We start from the raw sequence: 20,685 nt of genomic DNA, 5'->3' as shown, positions 1-20,685 counted from the left end.
TTTTAAAATTTCTTTGGCCACCGATTCTCTCTGTGTATTTGTTACAGTACTAAATATTTCTGAATAAATTTGTTTAATATTCGGATAAAAACGAAACTATTACAACTTTGCCTTTACTCTGATTATACCAGCTGTTTTATCATAAGAATTTTCTTCTTTTTTTCCTGAAAAGGTATTAATTTGTTAATTTTATTAGTATTTATTTGTTCTTTTGTTTACTTATTCTCCATAACAATAACGTTATATCTCGTCCAAAAGTCCTTGTTCATCGAAATACAGGAAATTAAGTGTCGAAAGAAATGAAATATATCCTAAAGAATCAAAAAATCGACTTCTCTATAAGTTCCTTTATGAAAATTTCCACCTACCGTTCGAAAAACGCATTTTTTCTCCGTAGTAAAGTATTAAAAATTTTATTAAGCAAATTCTATTAACCCATACGAGGAAAAAAATGCGAGATTTTAGTTTTGGACCACATACAATTTAAATTAAATTTTTAAAATAGAAAAAAAGGATATCATGTGAAATCCTTTAGTTGGTTCTTGCTTTTTTGATTTTTTAAATATTTCTTTGTTTCGAAGTCTTCCTAAAGCGTTTCAGTAGACTTCGTTTGAAAGTTTTCCATTATAAATTCAAAAAATTGAACCATTCTTGCTTGATTAGCATTTTATCCGGGAAAAATTTTTGTTTACCTGCCATTTTTCATTTTTTCTTACTCTACCATTTTCATCCTTTCTGTTCCTTATAATTATTAAAAGAAATCGTGCCTTTGAGCTAAAATTGTACTCCTTAGAGCTTAACAATATTTATGGAGTTTAGAAGTTTGTTATAAGAGGAATTACTGAAGAAAAAAACTTTGCGAGAGTACATTTTCTATAAATTACGTACGTACTCACAGAGCACGTACACTGACAAGCACTTCAGCGTGAGCAAATTTTTCATTGAAAAGGGTGAACATTGAATTTCTTCAAAAAAAATCCTTTAGTATTTAGTATTATGCCAGTATTGCCTTAGTTATACGGTATTTTGTCTTAATTGTATTCTGAGCGTTTATAATGTTGTATTATTTCTAAAATTGTCTCCACCAATTATTAGTTTTTTTCCTTAATTTCTCAAGGGGAAAAATGAGAAAGAAGAAAGAAAAGGACATATCTAACGCATTAATTTTCCTTAAAATATCTCCCCGTTGTAGTTTTTTTCTTTCTTGAAAATAAAAACATTCCAATTTTTTAAAAGTTTTAGAGGTCTGAACGTGTGGTGTACCGCTGAACTTAACTATTCACATATATAGGTTAATTTACGTTCAAATACTGGAAAGTTTTCAAGAAAAAACCAACGAAAAAAAAACAATACAAAATAAAAAAAATAAAACAATAAAAAATGAAATAGAAGCAAAAAATAAAGTGTAGATGAATAGCTATTTTTGATAAAATCTGACAATCCCTTACTAATAAATTTAATTTTTCAGTAAGGTAATTTGTTGGTTACAGTTAAATTATGCCCCTTCGAGTAGACTACTGCATAGGGAACCTCTTAATTTTTTCTTGGATTTCTGGGAAATTTTTCTGGGAAAATTCAGTCCAATAATTAGCTAATTCATATTGTGTGATGAATTCAAACGATTTTGAAAAGTAGGAGTAATTCATACTTTCCGAAAGAGAGCGACGTTTTGCTGCTCGGGTGAAAACGACATGAATTGAGCGGTATAGTTGCGTTGGGATCACCCTTGTGGGACCCATGCTAGCACCACTCATCGCTTTACAGTTCGCGCTGGTCCCATATAGATTCCACAACTGCTGTGGCTGCACCGCGTCGCTTCGAGCGCAGCCGCTTACGCACGACGCTTCACGCCGTTTTGACTCTGCTATACGTATGCTTTGTTCTGTTTTTTTCTCCTGCAAGAATTAGAGGAGATATCGCAGGCTAGCATGAACTAACCGTTTATTGAGGTAGTTAAATTTTTTTAGTTGTATGTGAGTAGATTACTGTAGTGGAATTAGTGAATCGGATCGAAATCGAGAATGTTGTGTGCATGATTACCGGTGCCTGCGTCGTGAGTATAGCGTAGTCGGTTAGAGGTCCGTAATATAGCCACATGGTCGATGGTTCGAAACCGCCCTGGTGTAAACCAAGCCTTTCATTCAACCAGGGTTCAAAAATTGGTACCAGATCTATAGCTGGGAGGATAAAAACAGTGACTCGATACATCGGCGTTGGTGCATCCCATGTGGATTTATACGCCAGTGACTTTATCCTTTATCCTTTTAAGGATAAACTGTCATTTTCTACCTTTCTACTCACAAAGTAGTCGGTTACTGTAATAATTGATAAATCTTTAACGAGATTGACATAATCAGCAACTGTGGATAGTAAAACTATGAAATCACGAAACATTAGGCGAACTAAAATAAACTACCGTAATTTTTTGCACTATACGAAATTTGATAGGATATGTGTGTAGGATCAGATCCGGTGTTCAACTTTGTGTGCTTGATGCGGTAACGCCGTACCCAGACTTCTCGTATATCAAGCGGTAGTTTTTGTTCGCTGAGCGAAACAAAAAAATTAGTCGAAAAATATGAAAAGAGCCGGCTTCAAGGACGTCACACACAAAGCAAAAGTGCACTGTTTCTAAAAAAGACCAGTAAAAGAAGCTGTAAAGATGCAGTAATACCGTAATCTCAACTATGCATCCATAGGAAAGTAAATGCGGCAGTGTAATAGCTCAAATCCTAGTTAGAGGGCAAAAAAATCCTGACTCACCCACTAAAATGTTAGAGCATGAACGTAGAGTCGATGAGTTCATACTTCATCCGATCTTGGCGACAGTATAACGCATGTGATACCTATCGATCGATTGCACGAAAGCTGAGTTAATCATATCTCAAGCGATATGTTTGATGATATCTCGCTACGGAAGATTGGATTCGAGATCTTCCGGGTTATTAGCTGAGCTTTTTGGGATTTTTTATGACATAGAAGAAAAGCAATGTGTTAAAGCAGTTTGTACTTAGGTAAGTTCTGGAAAAAATTAATTCTACGGCTACAATTAAAGAAATAAAAATAATTCTACGGCTACAATTAAATGTATTCTTCCAGAATTCACGCATAGGGAAGTATTTTCTTTCCTGGATCTTACCTCACAGTTTTTTTTCCTTCGAAACTTAGCTCTTTTAAAAGTTTTGCACCATGAGTGCAATATATTATTTCGATCTCTCTTAAAAAATGCTGGATATTTAAGGAGAAAATTTTGCAAGAAGAAGGCTCTAACGTTCACATTTTCTGATTATGACCATATTACATACGTATTACACCTGAAGGCATTGTTTTCGATCAGGTGAAGATGATTTTTAGTCGGATGAGGTTGTCGGAGAACATGTTTTGTACCGTGTTAATCAGAGCTTCTTCGTCATTTGATACTTTCACCACTGTTCCTTCGAGGACGCATTCAAATTCCACACAGCACACAGATCACTTTTTTTCTCGACAAAATTTAGGCGAATCTCTTCAGATCGCTAACCATTCAAAGAACCTTAAAGGCGTTACCCCAAGAATCTGGAGTGGTATGGGATTTCTGTGGGCCAAAGACTATACGGGATCGTAGATTGCAAAAACGGGTGAATTCTCGCTCATCTCTCCCTGGATAACTGTAAACTGTAAGCAGACAGCTTCTGAATGCTGCTTCTTACGACGTGCTCTCTTGCAAAGCGCCACCGTTGCACCCCGCCCTCGTCTGCGATTCGTCAAAAATCCATTCGGACACCCCGATGGAAAATTCATTTCTTTTGACGAATTGCCGGCGCGAGGGGAGGGGGAGACGCAAGGGTTGCGTGTTACAATAGAGGCTTTTTCAATCTACGTTCCCGTATAGTCCCTAATCCTCGCCATCCCTCAGCAAAAAAAAATAAAATTTTTTAAAATTATTTTTAAATTTTTAATTAATTAATAGAAGTTAAAAAATAAAACAAAATCAAAATTTTATCTCTATAAAAAAAGAAAGAAATGTTTCAACAAATAAGTTCCATAATATCCTAGTGGTATTCCAGGATAATAAGTGAGTAATTCTGTGACAAAAAACGGTATTTTTCCGAGAAAAAGATGTTTGAAAGAGGGAAGAGGACTATTTTTTGATTTGTGGACCTCTGAAATCCCTCGTTTCAGTTTTCGATTAGGATAAAAAGTATGTATTTATCACTGTACGAGCAGATTCCTTCTACTATTTCTTTTATTTCTTCTATTCTATTCCTACCTCTCAAACTTTTCATTATTTGATAGATATCATTTAAAAAACTTTCTTTCATCGATAAATCATATCCAAACAAAATAGGGTCCCATTATTGGTAGCTGAGTTCATCCGGATTGCTAGTCTCCAACCATCGACAGCGACGTCTATACTAAAGCGTAGTGGCAGCGTCGAGGTCGTAGCGGATTCCCACGTGTGGACTACGCACTTTACCCCTTACTTTATGAATTTCACCGTTTGGCGATGAAGTATAGACGCATAAATCCCACAAATTTCATTACACCTCGAATCCAGCAAGTAAATCGATTAGTGACAATTTTTCTACGGCATCTTGTGCGCATAGTCCCTCGATATATTTCTGAAGAAAAAATAAATAGTTTAGTTTTTCCTAACGGTAGTATCACGGTACGTTTACAATTTAATCACCTAATAGCTGTAATTGTAGCATTGCGTTGTCATTTATATTTACTTCGGAAAAAAAGTTGAGTTGAGGATTACGGTACTTTTACATTCAAAATTATGTTTTTTTTTTTACCAATTTATCAATTTGTATTCAAAGTTTTTACTTTCTTTACTTTAAGAGTTCTTTACTTCCTTCAGGATACATTATGAGATATTCATAACCTCTCCTTTCAGATCTTTTTCTTCTTTTTTTTTGCTGGTAACAAAAATATCCGTGGATATATGAGAACTTTTGTTATGGAGCTGTCCTATGGAGGACAGAAACCGGACACATCTTCTCCTACAGAAGTTCTCAAATTTCCTACACGGGCGACACGTTACATTTGACCGTATTTTAACTGGGTATACATAAATTCTGCGACGTAAAACTCTGTCAAAAATGATAATTAATTAATTAGGTGTAACTTAATAAAGCATCCTAAAGAACCGCACTTCTATGTCAGCTCTGAGTAATAATTCATAGGTGTAAATAATTGAGGTACGGTTGTCATAGTGATACTAATGTAGTCCTCAAAAAGAGAAGCGACCTGTTGCTCACGTATAATTTTTTTATAAGCTTCCATAGGATTCATAGAAATTCGCCGTTCCACAGATTACTTCTCGTTTATAGCGCACTTAACGTACGTCTAGAGAATTTGTCTGTATTTTCTTTCATTTAGTAGATTTTTTGAATTTTTTAAATTTTATTTCACATCATTTTACTTGATATTACTAGTATCAATGAGCCTTTTTTTTCAAAAAAAGAGATAAAATTCTAAAAGATGGAAATGACCTTCTACAGATTGTTAGGGAAAGGATGGGAGTTTCCCTACGTAATGTCTCAAAGCCTCATAATTCAGAGGTACTGTTACTCGTTTTTGTCAGAATGAGCTTTTTTGTATTCCCCTTTTTTATCAGAATAAGGTTTTTTTAAAGGACTGTTGCTTCATCGTCCTATTGTCACTCCTAGTGCTCTGGATTCTTACTTCTAATGTGCGCTGTCCGCTACCAACAGCCTTAGGATCACCGTGGGACCCTTGCTAGCACCACTCATCGCTGCGGTTCGCGTTGGTCCCAGCTAGATTCCAATCACCTTGTCTCCGTCGCGCCGGCTTGAACCGCTGCGTTGTTTACTTGTCGAAGGACACGATAAAATCAATTGGATTGGTTTCTTGTTTTTTCGCTCTTTGGGGAAAAAATTGACGTTTAAAGGCTAGGATGGTTTTTCCCGAGGAGTTCAGGTAAAGGTCAGGTGGCTCTAGAGGTTTTCTAATCAAAACTACATAAGAGCAACACGGCCCTATTGTCCCACCATTGTGTTGCAAATGGGTCGACGTCATCTCTGAGTAAACTTCTTCTGGGAGTGGAACCGACACCACACGGGGCGTCAGGCAGCCATCAGTGTTAGCGAGGCGTTTGGCGAGAGGACCACTCTCTACCACCTACTCTCCCGTTGCGTTCAGGCGCCGCTACAACCATAACCGAATCATTACTAACGGAACGTAAAGTTCTCCTCTACTGCTTCCAGAATTCGCGAGGAATGGTGTGGTAGGAGCTACAGCCCGACAATCAGACGATCGACGCCAAAGTCTGCATGCGGTGCCTCTCCGCGAAGGAAAAGAGGCAAGGTTTGAAACCGTTGACCTCATCCACGACAACCGCTGCCGAATGTCGCTTCAGAAATTCGCAAGCTGCTTCAGGCTCTGGGTTGGGGAATTTCCATCCACCTTATTCCCCAAACCTCTCCCCAGTAGACTTGTTTCGAGTCTTAAAACTTTTCCTGAACGAGAACTGTCCTTCCACTGACCTCAAATCTTCTGTTGAGTTGTTCTTCGAGTCTCAGTTCTGTCCCTCCGAATTGACCCTCCCAGAAATATGTAACACTTTGATAGACATTCATGGCGAAAACTCCGCGACTTATCGTCAGCGTGTGATTAGGAAACCCTGAAATTATTAAGGGTATGTATGCGTAAAGAATAAATAGAAACTTCATAGCAACAGCAGATGCAAGCGCCTTTTCTTTTGATGGTTTCGTGAGGGTTACATGAGGGTATGTGCAACAGAGGACACTAAGGACATTAAGGACAGGCACAGACATTAAAGGCATCACCCCACGAATCTGAGGTGGTGCAGATTTCAGGTGGAGTATTCGTATACAGGATGGGAGACTACGGAGAGGGGGTGATTCCGTCCATTTCTTTCTAATTGCCGTAAAAAACGCCCCGGAAGATACGGCTTCATTCGTTTTGGCGCACCATTTTGTGCAAGAGGTTCGATTGGAGCGCGCCAGTCTTGTGTGGCGCCGCATCTTCCGGGCCGTTTTTCACGGCAATTAGGAAGAAATGGACGGAATTACCTCCCTCTCCGTAGTCTCCCATTTCGTATACGAATACTCCACCTGAAATCTGCACCACCTCAGATTCGTGGGGTGATGCCTTTAAGGCATTTGCGACAGAGTCTCATAACTTGCATTGTAAGACGAACTACATTTGGTAAGTCATTTGATAGTTGATAAGCACTCCTGTTTGGAGATGGACTCTTTTTTTCAAAGCAAAAATCCTAAACGCCTCTAAACCACTCCTAGCGAATATCTCCTCCTCATCAGCAATATTCGCGCAGTTTACATCATACTCATTCTCATCATGTTTCTCTTACGTCTCCCAAGTGATATAATCATTCTTTCGTGACTTTCTAACGCCCTAGCGTCAGACCTCATCCCTCCGGGGTCGATAAATTGGTACGGGACTCGTCTGGGAAGGGAAAAACACTAACGACACATCCGCTGGCCCCCTCAAGTCATTTTATAGGCCAACACGCTGGTTCCAAAACCTCAGGAATCGCAGTGAAATTCGATGGCGCATCCCGGTTGGATTGATAGGCCAGTCACTTTATTCCTTTCATTCTTTAGTGGATTTTTTGAAGTACTATCGTAAATAGTCATTCAAAATTTCTGATAATTAGTGAAATTTATTTTTTGTGTTGATAAAAACAAGTATTGTTTCTCTTGGCTCCCAATATTTCCACAAACACCACTTCTATGTTCCGTTCTGGAAAAAAAAATGTCGAAAAGATAAAGTCCTCGGCGTTGATCATGCACTATGAGATGCACTTGAGTGTTCAGCGTTAATTCAGAATCAATTGAGATTTATGATATGGTTTTTACTTTCTGTAACCTATCTGTATTCTTTGTGTCCTTTCGTTACAGCTGTTTTTTTTTTGAAATGGGATTCTGAAATGTTTTGAAAGGAGTGGAATTAATAAACAGGACCAATTTTTATTCTTATTTTTTAGTTTACGTGCTTGACTTTACAATGGCTTGCGAGAGCGGGCTGAAGCGTCATTTATTTATTTATTTATTTATTTATTTATTTATTGAAAACACCTGCAGGTGTGCCATAAAACAAAAAAAAAACAAAAAAGAAAACAAGATGGAACAGAGGCAAGTCATTCTACTGCTACAGAAGGTGAGAAATCCTCACGCGAGATCCTTTTCCCAGACACAGAACGCTACGGTAGATAAACGGATACTAGAGTTTGGGTGACCAACTTAACCTCGAACGGAGGAATCCATCAGGGACCCTGGGCGAACGGGTGGGGGGACCTCAAGCGCAAGGGCTCACCAGCTTTGCTATCCTTGAACGGCTTTCCACCACCAGAAGAGAATAAGGACCAACTGTAGGGGCGAATTTGAAAATTTATACTTACTTTATCTTAAGGGGAAGTACTTACTTTATTTTAAGGGGAAGTGTGTAAGGATGCTGTATAATAACGGGCTTATTCTGTCAATTGTTTGCAAAAGAATTCCAGAAAACTGTGAGACGGGTTTAACCGCGCTACAGGTAGGTGTACCGGCTCAGTAAAACGATGAAAGTGGGAGACCAGGGTCCCATGGCGTCGATTTGGTGCGCCAGCGTCAAAGAGCGCTGAAATGTGGTGAGAAGAATCTCAGGAGCTTTAGAAGGTAATTTTAAAAAATTTATGGTTTAAAACTATATAGGGTGGGACCCGTTCTACATCATTCAATTTTGAACCATTCTGTTTCAAACTATCGACATTGTTTTTTCGGGGCGCAAAATTTTCTGATACAAAAAAAAATTAAATTAACCTCTTTTAATTTGCAGAATTTTTCGCTACTGAGATTTAGAACAGTAAACTTATCCATTTGTTAGAGGCTGTAGCTTTGTGAAGGGTCTTGTGTTTCAATTCTAAGAAGGAAAATATTCGCGGTAGTAGGTTTACAGAGAACATAGAAAATCCCAGAGGAAAATGTTTGGAATTCCAGGAAATTTTATTTTCCTTTAGGGCTAAGTTCGCCACCCACTTTCTGCTGAAATCAGGTTTTCGAAAGAGAAAAATATCTGCTCCGACATCAATTCCTATACATCATTTACTTTGTTTATTTGAATAAGAAGGGTTTGAATAAGAAATATTTAAAAAAAAAAAAACTAAAACGAATTTTTCTCATAAAATCACGTTCTTAGTCCTAATTTTGATTCTATTTCCAAGTTTGACACTGAAAATCAAACGATTGGAGCGATTTTCTAATTCTAAAATAAAATACACATAAAACAGTATAACTCTTTTCAGTCGCTTATCTCTACCTTGATTTGTTTTTTGCATATATATTCTATAAAATTTATAAATAAAATGTGTTTTTCTGTTCCTACCTTATAAATTTATGTTTTTTTTTTCTTGAGTACCTTATTAATTCTTCGATTTCCTACTGTTTTTGGTTTATCTCTCTTTTCCAAACAAATTATTATGATAACTCGAAATTTCCTCGAAACTCGAAAATCTGTTCAAATTAATTTTTTAGCTTGAAAATATTATTTTATAATTTAATATGTTCACGATATATAATGTTATGAGCAGAATAAACACAAATAAATAAATAAATAAATAAATACAGAATTAAACAAATAAAATATTTAAGAAAATATCAGGAAACTAAAATAAACTAAATAATAAATAAATAAATAAATACAAAATTGTAATATCAAATTTTGAATTTTTATGAAATTTCTTCCTATGAAATTTCGAACTCCTGTAATTTTTACATGCTAAGCTGATTTTTGTTACGTTATAATGTTCCTGTAAAGTGAACATTCGATTGCAGTGAATTTAATAAGTTTTAGTGGAAGATTCAGAGAGAGTGGACAGTTTGAAAATAAATTGTCAAGAAAAAACTATCTAATGGTTGAGTTAGGTCGATTTCAGTTTTATTGATTTTTTTTTTTTGAATTTTACAGGAATTTCTCATGAATGTGTTTTTTTCCAAAGATTTCAATTACACTTAATTTACATTTTATCGATTTTTTGTGGGGCTATATCGAACCGTTTAAGGTTATTTAATTACACATTCCATAATTTTCCATTATATCCATAAAAATATGGGCGGGTGTAGTGTAGCGGTTAGAGGTCCCGCTTACTGCACAATCGATCGGAGGTTCGAATCCGCCCTAGTGCTCACCAAGCCTTTCATCCCTCCGGGGTCGATAAATTGGTACCAGACTTGTCTGGGAGGATAAAAGCACTGACTTGACACATCGGCTAGCCACCGCAAGTCATTGTATAGGCCAGATACACGTTCGTAAACCTCAAACGATTCTGAATTGAAGTGAACGTGGGGGCGCATCCCAAACGGATTGATTAACGCCAGAAACTTTATCCTTTTTTTACTTTATCCATAAAAATAAATTTGTAGGAAAGGCCTTTCATATTAAGGCTAGTTGTTCATGTTTTTCCCCCGGGTGCAACGTGTAAGTGCATTCGTGAGAAAAGCTGACTTCGAAGAATACTCACCTTAAGTTTTGCTCTTAAAGAGATTACGAAAAGCCGAACAAATGAGCGTTCGTTGTAGCTTCGTCCAGAAAAAAAAACTATGCACAAGAAATACAGGCTATTCATCTTTCTTTTCCGGTTTCCTCCACAAAATCTTGGAAGCCGGTAATCAATTGAGCCATGTACGTAAAGAAATGAGAAATAGGAAACGAATTCTATGGCCGCTTTTCTTCTTTCTCTTCAACTGTCATATTTAATCGTTTTAAATGAAAAATTACTTTTACGTACGTAGATGAGATTTTCTTGCAGATTTTTCTGCTCTGCATTCTCTGCTTGCTGCGAACTTTTTTCGAATTATGAGAATGTGCTCGAGAACGTTCGCTTCGCTTCGCATATCAACATAATATTTTCTTCACATATTCAGCGACAATGTGTATGTGTGTGTGCGTGCGTTATAAATGCGCAATAGTTTACGTGCGTTCTTAGAATATTTATTTATTTTCGTACTCAATATTCTGTTTACACGCAGTCGGAACATTATTTATCAACATGATTCATATAGTTTGGAAGTATTTTGGAATTTTCCTGCTGTATCGGATGAGAATTTTTTATCGGATGAGAATTTATCACGCACGAATCGCTCTGACTATCATTTCCGTGTTGATTTGAAATTAATTCCGCGGATCTGTTCAATCCATAGTTCACCGCAGAGTAAAAAGTTCGAAAAAACCTACTATTTCATCCTCTCTTTAGGATACTCCTATTTTATTCGTTCTTTCTTCCTTTTCATCTTATCAAACACATTCCTTCGTCTACATTTACAATTTTTAATCATTCAATTTCGTACAATGAATTTCTCGTTAGTCATTTTGTATTCATGACAAAGTATGCACTTTCAGCAAACAAGACATGTCCTCATAATGACTAAACGTATGTATGTATGTATGTATAAAATTAAAAATGAATAAATTAGGAATGAAAAAGAGGACGAAGGAGCAGCTGAAAAAATTTCCTACAGAGTTTGAACCCATTATTTGCATGTCCAGTCAGTATTCATTCATTTTCGGTTTTGTCGTTTGTATTGCTTGCGATCTTTTTGGATTTCCTTTTCTACAGGTCCTGAACCGAATGTCCACAAATTTTACGTCATCGTATAATTTTGACTTCGTATATTCGAGCGCATAGTGAACTTCATTGGCAGAAAAATTAATTCTTATTATTCCTTCAATTGATGTCTTTCGGCCATGGAGACTAATTATTAATTACCAACTTATTATTATTAACTAATTTATTTCTTCTAGTACAAGAAAAACCACGTATCTTCTCCAAAGTTGATGGATTCGTTCGAAACATACTTTTCCTGTTCTCTTCTCGGAATTTTCCGCTTTTGGAACAGTAGAGGACTATGAAATGCGCCTGAAATCCATGAAATCATAAAAATTAGTACAAGTTAGCTAAAATCTGCTAAAAACGAACCTCCTAATTTTCTCACCGTAAGCTGTACTTTATTACGATTGCTTTGTCCATGTTTAGAATTTTTTTTTTAAAAATAACTAGCAAATATTTGTCTTTATTCAGAAATTATTTAGACTAGATGCACTTTTGGTCCCAATGGTGAAGAAACAAAGTAATTAGGCTAATTTTCTTACCTTTTTATCGAGTATATTATTATTTTTTTATTACTAAGTTGGGCCGAGTGTAGCCCAGCCGATAAAAGATACGGGTTTGGCTGCGCGATCGATAAGAGGTTCGAACCTGGCTAATTCCAGTTAAGTTTTTGATCGGTTTGAGAAGAATTTTTTTTTCTACCAAAGTTATTCTGGAGGATACGTAAGTTGTTCTAAGATTGGCACTCGCGTCCATGAACGTCAAAAGAATTCTTGATTGAAGTCGAAAGCGGTACATCCGCATAGGGATTGATCAACGCTGTGTGCACTTTATCCTTTAATTGGACTAATTATCCTGGAATTTTTTTCCCGCAAACTTTTTCTTCTTCATGAAACATGTTTGCGAACATTCCGAAGGAATTACATTAATTCCCCTAATGTATTTGCAGTGAAACTATAGTGGACGTTCTTTCTTCTAACATTTGCTGCCATTTGTTAAACGTTATGTTGGACTGTTTTAATGTGAATGTGTTGCTTCAATATCTCTTAAAATATTTAACAGCTCACGTTGTGCTCTCTTACTTCCTTGCTTTCTTCTTTTTCACCATATGGTGTTTATTGCAAGTGTGAGGAACCTTGTTCCTTTTCATTTTTGTTAGCAATTTGTTTCACTCAGTAAATAATTGAGTGATCCATTTATTGTGCATTCGGGACGGTTCTAACAGTGTGAAACACGGAATTTTTTATTTTGAGTTCAATTTGGTGAGAGGTGCTAGCCATAGGGAAACAAAATTTCGCCTATCCAACTGAATTCGTTAAATGGGTTATGTGGAAATTCCAAGGGGACAGAAAAGGATGCTCAGAAAAAGATGGAAACATAGCACTAAAAAATATGTCCTCGAAGAGCTTACGATTCATGTTCTCACCATGTTTTTGTCTGATAAGTACCGCATCGCCACCGTCGTTTCCCAGATCAGTCCGCTCCTGAAGGAGCAGCTGGAATCGAAAGCAGGAACGCGCCTCACAACTGCCCTGTTTCTGAGGAGTTGGCGCGATGGATTAAGCCATATGATGTCCTCCTAACCTCTTTGTACCCATATGGACACATTCAGGCTCCAAACGCCGACTTAAGGCCTTCTAGCTATCTATCTCTTCCTCACACACGTCGTCCCTCTCGTGATTGCAGTGTCTGCATGTTATATATAATTCACTGAAAAGTCAGTTACATAGTTTATTTTTACTACAACACTACGATTGCAACATATATTGGAGCACTACACTATAAACCATTCACTACTATTGCTACAAATATTTTACACACGGCAGCATAACCACTCACTAGAAAATGGTCTTTCCATACAATGCATGGCCAAGCGGTGTACAATTATAGAGCCTTGAGTTAAGACAGCCACGGGCAAGCAGGGTTTCGAAAGGGATTCAGCACGATTGACCCCATTCACACTGTTTTGAAACTTATCGAGGTATCGCGAGAGTACAAAATGCCGTTATGTCTCAACTTTGTCGACTTAAAGAAGGCCTTTGACTCAGTTCAGGCAGTAGCGGTCATGGTGGCCATGGACAACCAGGGTGTCCTTACTCAGTACACATAAGAGCGCATAAGAGCGCATAAGAGCATCGAGGATGTAGTGAAGAAGACAGGGAACACCCGGCTCCGTGCTCACTACTTCAACACCAAAGCACTTCCTGCCTTGATCTATGCTTCAGGAACCTGGGTACTTCGCAAGCAGGAAGAAAATGCGGTGAGCGTCATTGAAAGATGGTTTGTTGGATGGATGCCTTTTCACATGGTTCACGTGCCAACCAGTTTCAATAGCATCCGGAAGATTTTCAACTCGCTCCAGAGATTTGACGAAATCATAAAACGAAAGAGACAAGATCACAGCAATAACAGGGCTACTGGTTATAACTCGTTACCGGTTGACAATGGGAAACACAGTAATAAGAGGAACGCTACGGGACCCAGTCACGAACGACGACTGAAGCCATGGTCAAGCACGATAGCGACCCACTACAACATGTCTGCTTTGGTTCGTATGATCAGTTAAGAATGAGGGACAATACGCTTATGCAACCTCTGATGCGGGATAGTGAAGACCTTGTAAAGGGTTGTGCTTTGTTGTCATCTCTCCCAAGTATATGAACCATGAAAATTAAGGAATTTATCTAAGGATAAATCTTCTTTCTAGCATTGTTATAATAATAGTAATAATAATAAACTGTTAATATTGACCAAAATATTAGTACTAGTGGCCTAGCAAACGTATTCTGGCGTATACTTGACTTTGAATAAATGAATGAATGAATAATTGAAGATGTCGAATAAATTTAAAAAATGCTGAACAAGAAGAAAATTCCTGTCGTTCTTGCATATGAACTCGAATGAATTGCAATAACCTTCAAGAGTGCGTTCGACTAGCGCTGTCTTCAGTTAGTGTTTGGTCTGGATGACCGGAACATCCCTTGAAGGTTTTCGAAGCACGGAATATAGGTTAATCCAACATTGAAAATACGTTTTGTCAGGGTTTAACGTCATTACCCACCGATAATAAATGTTCCTCACATCACTGCACTCATTTGTATGTCCTATATGCGCACTACATGAGAAGAATCACATGAAGTGAGCAGGAGGAAGAAGAAAAAATGCTTTCCTCTCCGCGTCTCGTTCTTCTTTCATTAGTTACAATATTTTTTTTCGTTTATTGTAATTCTGGATGTCCTCTCCAGCGTTTGAAGACAGCATATCACGATTCAGACGTGATGCGGGACTCACCGCGGTTTCGCTCATCTTCCCCTAATCGTCATAGAAAACACCGTTAAACGTTTCTTTTTGCCACGATTTCAGTTGCAAAGTGCCACCCTTGGACACGCGCCGCGTCCACGAGCGAGCGGTCAAAGATCAATGGGATCTCCTCACCAGCCTATTCAAGTGAAGCTAATGAATAAGCTGCTGAGGGGACCGGAACGTAGACGCACAGCCGTGCTCTAATGTCTCGTAGGAATTAAAACGTGCCTCGTAGGAATTAAAACGGTTCCCTCGCTGTTTTTTTTTTACAACGATAAGGGAAAGATGAGGGAAACCATCAGAGATTGCGTAGTTTAGTACCCGCACGCTATATTTTGGCTGTGGCTCCGGCACCACGTCAAAATCGTGATACGCTGCCTTTAGTGGGTATGCATTATGCTATATTTTAAACGTAGCGTACCGCGAAATTGACGATCTCGGGATCTCTCTAGGAAAAGATGATGATATGGATGTAGATTTCAAGGATGACCGCGTTCACGTTCTTCCTGTGCTAACTTTCCTACGACGCATCTTATTACGCGAGCTTTGTGCATTTGTTTGTTCTTGGTTTACTTCAACAGTCCATTCACTGATTTTCGTTAAATAGACCGTTAGGAACACCTCATTGATTTCGTGCCTTCTCTTGCAGATGAGGCGCACGTGCAGGGATAGTGCGTTCGGAGGTGCCTCGCAGGAAAATTTGTACAGGAAGGCCTTTCTTTAAGCCGTTTTGCACAATGGTCAGCGTGAATTGAGCGTGAACACTCACGTCAACAACTCCTAATCTGAACCCATAATATAATATAATCTTTTCGCAGACAATTCTTAACATCATCGGATTTGTCCCTCCTTTAAGGATGAACGGCGGCGCTTCACATTTAGCCGATTAAAAATCGTCGTATCACAGAGTTCGGCTATAATAGAATATATTTCATTAAATTTTTATCCTTTTGGAAATAATTTTTCCGGACAAAGAACTGCAGATTATATTACATTTAAGATGTAAGAGCGACATTTTAGAAGTGAACACATGACAATGAACCATTCTTCGGCGAGAAATAAAACGTGTCCTTAGTTTCCAAACGTTTCTTTCTTTGAAAAGTGTGCAACGACGTGTTTTATGGCCTTTGCTCATGCATATATCGCACTCTACTCCAACATTTTCCGCTTGGATTGACTTCCAATGTGGTTGTTCAGAAAAGAATGTTGATATTTGTCCTCAGCTCAGACACAGAGAGTTTATACTCGCAAGGAAAATTAAACTGTTCACCGGGCAGAGATTCTTTCTTTTCCTGTCTTATCATTTATTCTCTTCAGATGCGATCGATGAAAATTTACTTAGTTTTTTTTTGTAATGTTTTCTTTTCGTACCTAAACACAAATGATATAGGAGGGAGGTTTTTGTTCTTTGTTGTCCATAGAAGGATTTTTCGTTCCTTGGTGCTGCATTTGTGCAATTAGCACGAAAAATATAAAAAGTACAAGAAATACGAACGGATCTAATTATGCGGGGATTTGGAAACTCACCTCTAGATCTCTATCATTCCCACTCTCCCTTTTCTTTTTCCTTTCCTTCCTCTCCCTCTGTACATAAATAAATCTGTTTATGAGTTTGTCTGTTGGTATATTTGTTTGTTTGTTTGTTTGTTTGTTTGTTTGTCTCTCTGTTTGCCTTTCTGTCCTTCTCGTACTGTGATTATTTCTCTTTCAGCATCGTTCACCTTTTAGTATGGTTTTTTTCACGGCAACTAATCAACAATTTTTTGAATTTTACTTTAATTAATTATTTAATTCAAAAAATTACAATTCCGCTTATGAACAAGAGATGAAGATAGTTATATTCTAATTGTAATATTTATTTATTATTATTGATATTTATTTGTACATTATCAGAATAATATTCTTTTTTTCGCGAGACAAAAGTGTTTTGAACTAAATTCAAGTTTCTGTGTATGCATTTTTGAATATACAAGTATGGGACGCTTTGTTCAGTTTGACATTAAACGTTTTTGTTAGAATTTTAATATCTTTGCTTTGTGGACAATATAGGATTTAAGGTCTATTCCGATCACTTCTCTAGGATTAGATTAAGATCTAATGACAAACCGTGGATCTCTTTTGTATTTTTTCCATTGTTTTTATGTATTGGAAAATTATGGCTAAGCAATCACGAAATCCATAGTGTTATCAGCTAAATTTGCAAGCATATTGGTATTCCTCGAATATTGATTTGGCTCGTATTCTGAAAATTACCACTATCTCATCATCCATCAGCTTTCCAATCCTAGCCGTGGCCTCGTTCCGCAGCGCAGACGTTCGTCATACCTCACCGCTTCCATTTTGGGACCTTTACGGTCTTGGCACTCGCTGCGTATCTTCCCACAGTTATTTACAATTTACCCGCAACAGATTTTAATTTATTACTATTACACTGTAGCATGTATTTGTATTTGGATAGGCCTTCCCTCCCTATTGAGAATCCTCAAAGGAGGCTAATCTAAAAATGTTGCATCGCCTAGGTTAAAAACGAAACTATACACACTTTTAATCTATCTCTTTTTCTTTTTAATATTATTTTAAGAATCTTAGGAAAGACGTAACGGGATCTTAAAGTAATAATCTCCACAAATGCAAGCAAATGTCATACTTATCATAGCAAATATTAAAATATTTTTAATTAGATTCATTCAATTCATTAATTTTATTTATTTATTCGTTTAAAATTTAATCCAGTGTTTGTTTGGTATATTCAATGAATATTTTTTTTTATATTTTAGTCGAGTTAAATAAATATTAAATAAATAGTAAACAAGCTGGGGCATATTGCTGCGAAGACACGACATAAAAAGTAAAACAGTGCGAGGTCAATTATTTCATGCCGTAAATTTTTTTTAGTAAGTAAAATTAATACATAAAATTGAGTTACTCCATAAAGTGTACCTCGGGAGAATAATTCCGTGAGTACGTAAGGAGGGAAACCCTCCATGCACACAAACAAATCCTTTCGGATTTCCCAAAATCGTTGTTGTCCTATTCCATTCCTTCCGGCCACTGTAAAACCTATGTACCTGAATCGAATGAGGACGTCTGGCCTTTAAAATACTTTTAATACGTTTTCCATCAAGGAAATATCCTGACATGAGGCGACTAAGCGGTTTTCAGTTTACTCAAAAGGACGCCGTACTTTGGATGATTAGACGATGTTCTTCGCGTCCCGATGCTCCGTCTGATGTTTGCGCAATTTGGCGGATCATTTCTGGAAGTTTTGAGTCGAATTTTCCAGAAGATTTGCAATTTCGTAGCCTTAATTCTAAGAGAAAAACTGGATCTTTGATTTAGAATACGGTCTAATGTGCTAAACAATCTCATTTTATAGCCGTAATAATAGGTCGTGTTACCACTCCTCAAAGTAGTAACAATTACACTAATGATTGTTTTGATGTAAATTACTCTGGATTGTACCATACAATCCGAATAAAGTCCCGGAAATTGCGTAGTCAAGGCAATTTCATTAGCTAACATATTGATTATGCTACAGTTACTGTTTCGACGAGGTTTAGAATTCATTTATTAATTCTGACAACTATTAATTAATTAATAATTAGTAATTTTATTCCTAGAACACACAATTTTTGATTCAAAGCTGGATACGACTCGCTTTTCTTCTTAAATCTACATTTTTATCCGGCTAAGTGTTAAGAGCATGAACTCTTCATTTTATGCGAAAGGAAGCAAATATCTTGCTGCTTTATTTTTTCCATGTGGAAAATAAAAATAAGCCAAAAAATAAAAATATATAAAAGTAGAAAAAAAGTTATGCGGTTTTCTTCAGTGAAGAAACTATTAGAATAATTTATAATAATATAATAATATAATATCTTTTAATTAGATTAAATTATCCGTCTCATTTAGCTTCGTCTCTTTAGACAATAGAAGTGTATGAACGTGGGCCTCACTGAATTCTATCGTCTCCCAAATTTTTCGGAATAGGAGTAGAAACAATGAAGTTTTTCTGCAAGTTAAACTTTTGTCAACCGTGGACCGCTTGGCGCAATGGTAGCGCGTTCGACTCCAGATCGAAAGGTTGGGCGTTCGATCCGCTCAGTGGTCAGAATTTTTGCAGTACATGAGTCATAAACATGGACGTATTGACGCAACTCACTGATTGTTTGGAAAGATGAATTTTTGGGCCCAACTTTGGGACCGCGTGGCCTAACCACTGAACTCCACATCCAAAAAGGATACAAAAGGGAAGGGTCCCTAAGAGAAAAGTGCTATTGAGAATCTAAGGACCTCTTCGAAACGATGCGTTTAGCATACAGAATAATGAGCACACAGAATGTTCAGCTAATTTCCTGGATCGATTTCCGAAGAATGTGGGGCATTTTAATCATTATTACATTTTATATAATTATCTACACCTTACAAGGTTATATTTCATCGTTCAATAATAAATGTTTAAGAATTAGCCTTTATCGATTAATATTATTTGTTTACACCATATCATTAGATTCTCTTTCAATCCATTATTTTTAATTAGTTAATTTAATTCTTTAATTAAGTTGTTTATTTTTTAATTAGTTAATTCGATTTATTATTTTGAATTAATTTTCAATTAATTTAATTCATTATTAATTCTTTTATTACCACTCATTTATTTCGACATCCACATTTATTTTGAATGTTTTTGATTTTTCTTTAAAGTGGTATTACTACGCTTAAAAATAATCCAAGTGCAAAATTGTTATTTTTATTTTTTTAGTATTTTTTACTGTGTTATGAACATTTCTAACATACACTTTTTTCAATGTCTGAGCTGCTGAAATTTTTCTCAAATTATTAAAGAGAATTGAGTTAAATATTCTATTTTTAGCAATGTTCCGTGTTCTATTCTATTCTCATCCATTTAATCTTTTCCAGGATTAAATATGTAGGCGCTAAGTTTTTCTTTAGACAGTGGTTTTTTTTGTAAGATTCCCTTTTTCCAAACGATTCATGAACGTAAAAAAATGTGTAGTTTTTGCAACCAACAGTTATTTCCACCTATCAATGTTAGGTGTGGTTTTTTCTTCGAGAAAATCCTTCTCATTTTTCCCCATCCATGGATTTTTCCCCGACTGCAGACTTCCTGATTATTTTTTTCTCGAGAATTCTGGAAAAAAAACTACACGTTAGTAGATTAATATAATTAATCTACAAAAATGATTCTCACCGACATTCTTTCTTTCCCTGTTTCCTTCTATTCTTCGTTTTTTAATCTTTTTTTGCACTCCTCCTACACACTCATTAAAATTCCACTCACTCATTCCACCCACGACGGCTTCATTACTTCTGTTTGTGGAAAGTGCAACTCGAACATAAAATTATGTTAATGAAACCATTCTGCTGAATTTAATTCCTTAATTTTTAATTTCTTTCCCTTATTTATTATTATTTTATTTTCTGGTGGATGAAGTGAAGTCGATAAGAGGCTCCAGCTGGGACTGAACGATCGATCGATGGTTCGAGATCGCTCCAGTTCCAACCGCGCCCAACATCCCTTCGGGGCATATAAATTAGTTTTTTTCGTTCGTTTTTTTTCGCGTTCCTAAACCACCAACTATTTTGAATTAAAGTGATTGCGATGGCGTTTCCCAAATGGATTGATTGACGCCAGACGCTTTCTCCTCTGTACTTTATGTCCTTAAGGTGTAGTACTCAGTTAACGAGACCACTTAGTGAATGCGAGAAGTAACAACGAAACGAAAATCCAAATAGAAATAGTCTAATTCTATAGAATAACCCTATAAGGTCCCAAAAATAGAGCTAAA

General features: G+C 36.7%; 1 protein-coding gene across 1 annotated transcript; it reads left to right on the top strand.

Moving 5' to 3' along the window:
• Positions 1–13,571: 13,571 nt before the first annotated feature.
• Positions 13,572–14,138, top strand: RB195_003730 (uncharacterized protein; the record flags this gene model as incomplete). Its single annotated transcript, XM_064201503.1, has 3 exons — positions 13,572–13,659; positions 13,720–13,832; positions 13,935–14,138. The coding sequence occupies 3 exons, from the start codon at positions 13,572–13,574 to the stop codon at positions 14,136–14,138; spliced, it is 405 nt and encodes a 134-aa protein (XP_064057384.1).
• Positions 14,139–20,685: the final 6,547 nt, after the last annotated feature.

The sequence above is a fragment of the Necator americanus genome, chromosome IV, assembly GCF_031761385.1.
Source record: "Necator americanus strain Aroian chromosome IV, whole genome shotgun sequence".
Taxonomy (NCBI): domain Eukaryota; kingdom Metazoa; phylum Nematoda; class Chromadorea; order Rhabditida; family Ancylostomatidae; genus Necator; species Necator americanus.
The sequence above is the reverse complement of the archived record's forward strand: the minus strand, read 5'-3'. Positions and strand labels throughout refer to the sequence as shown.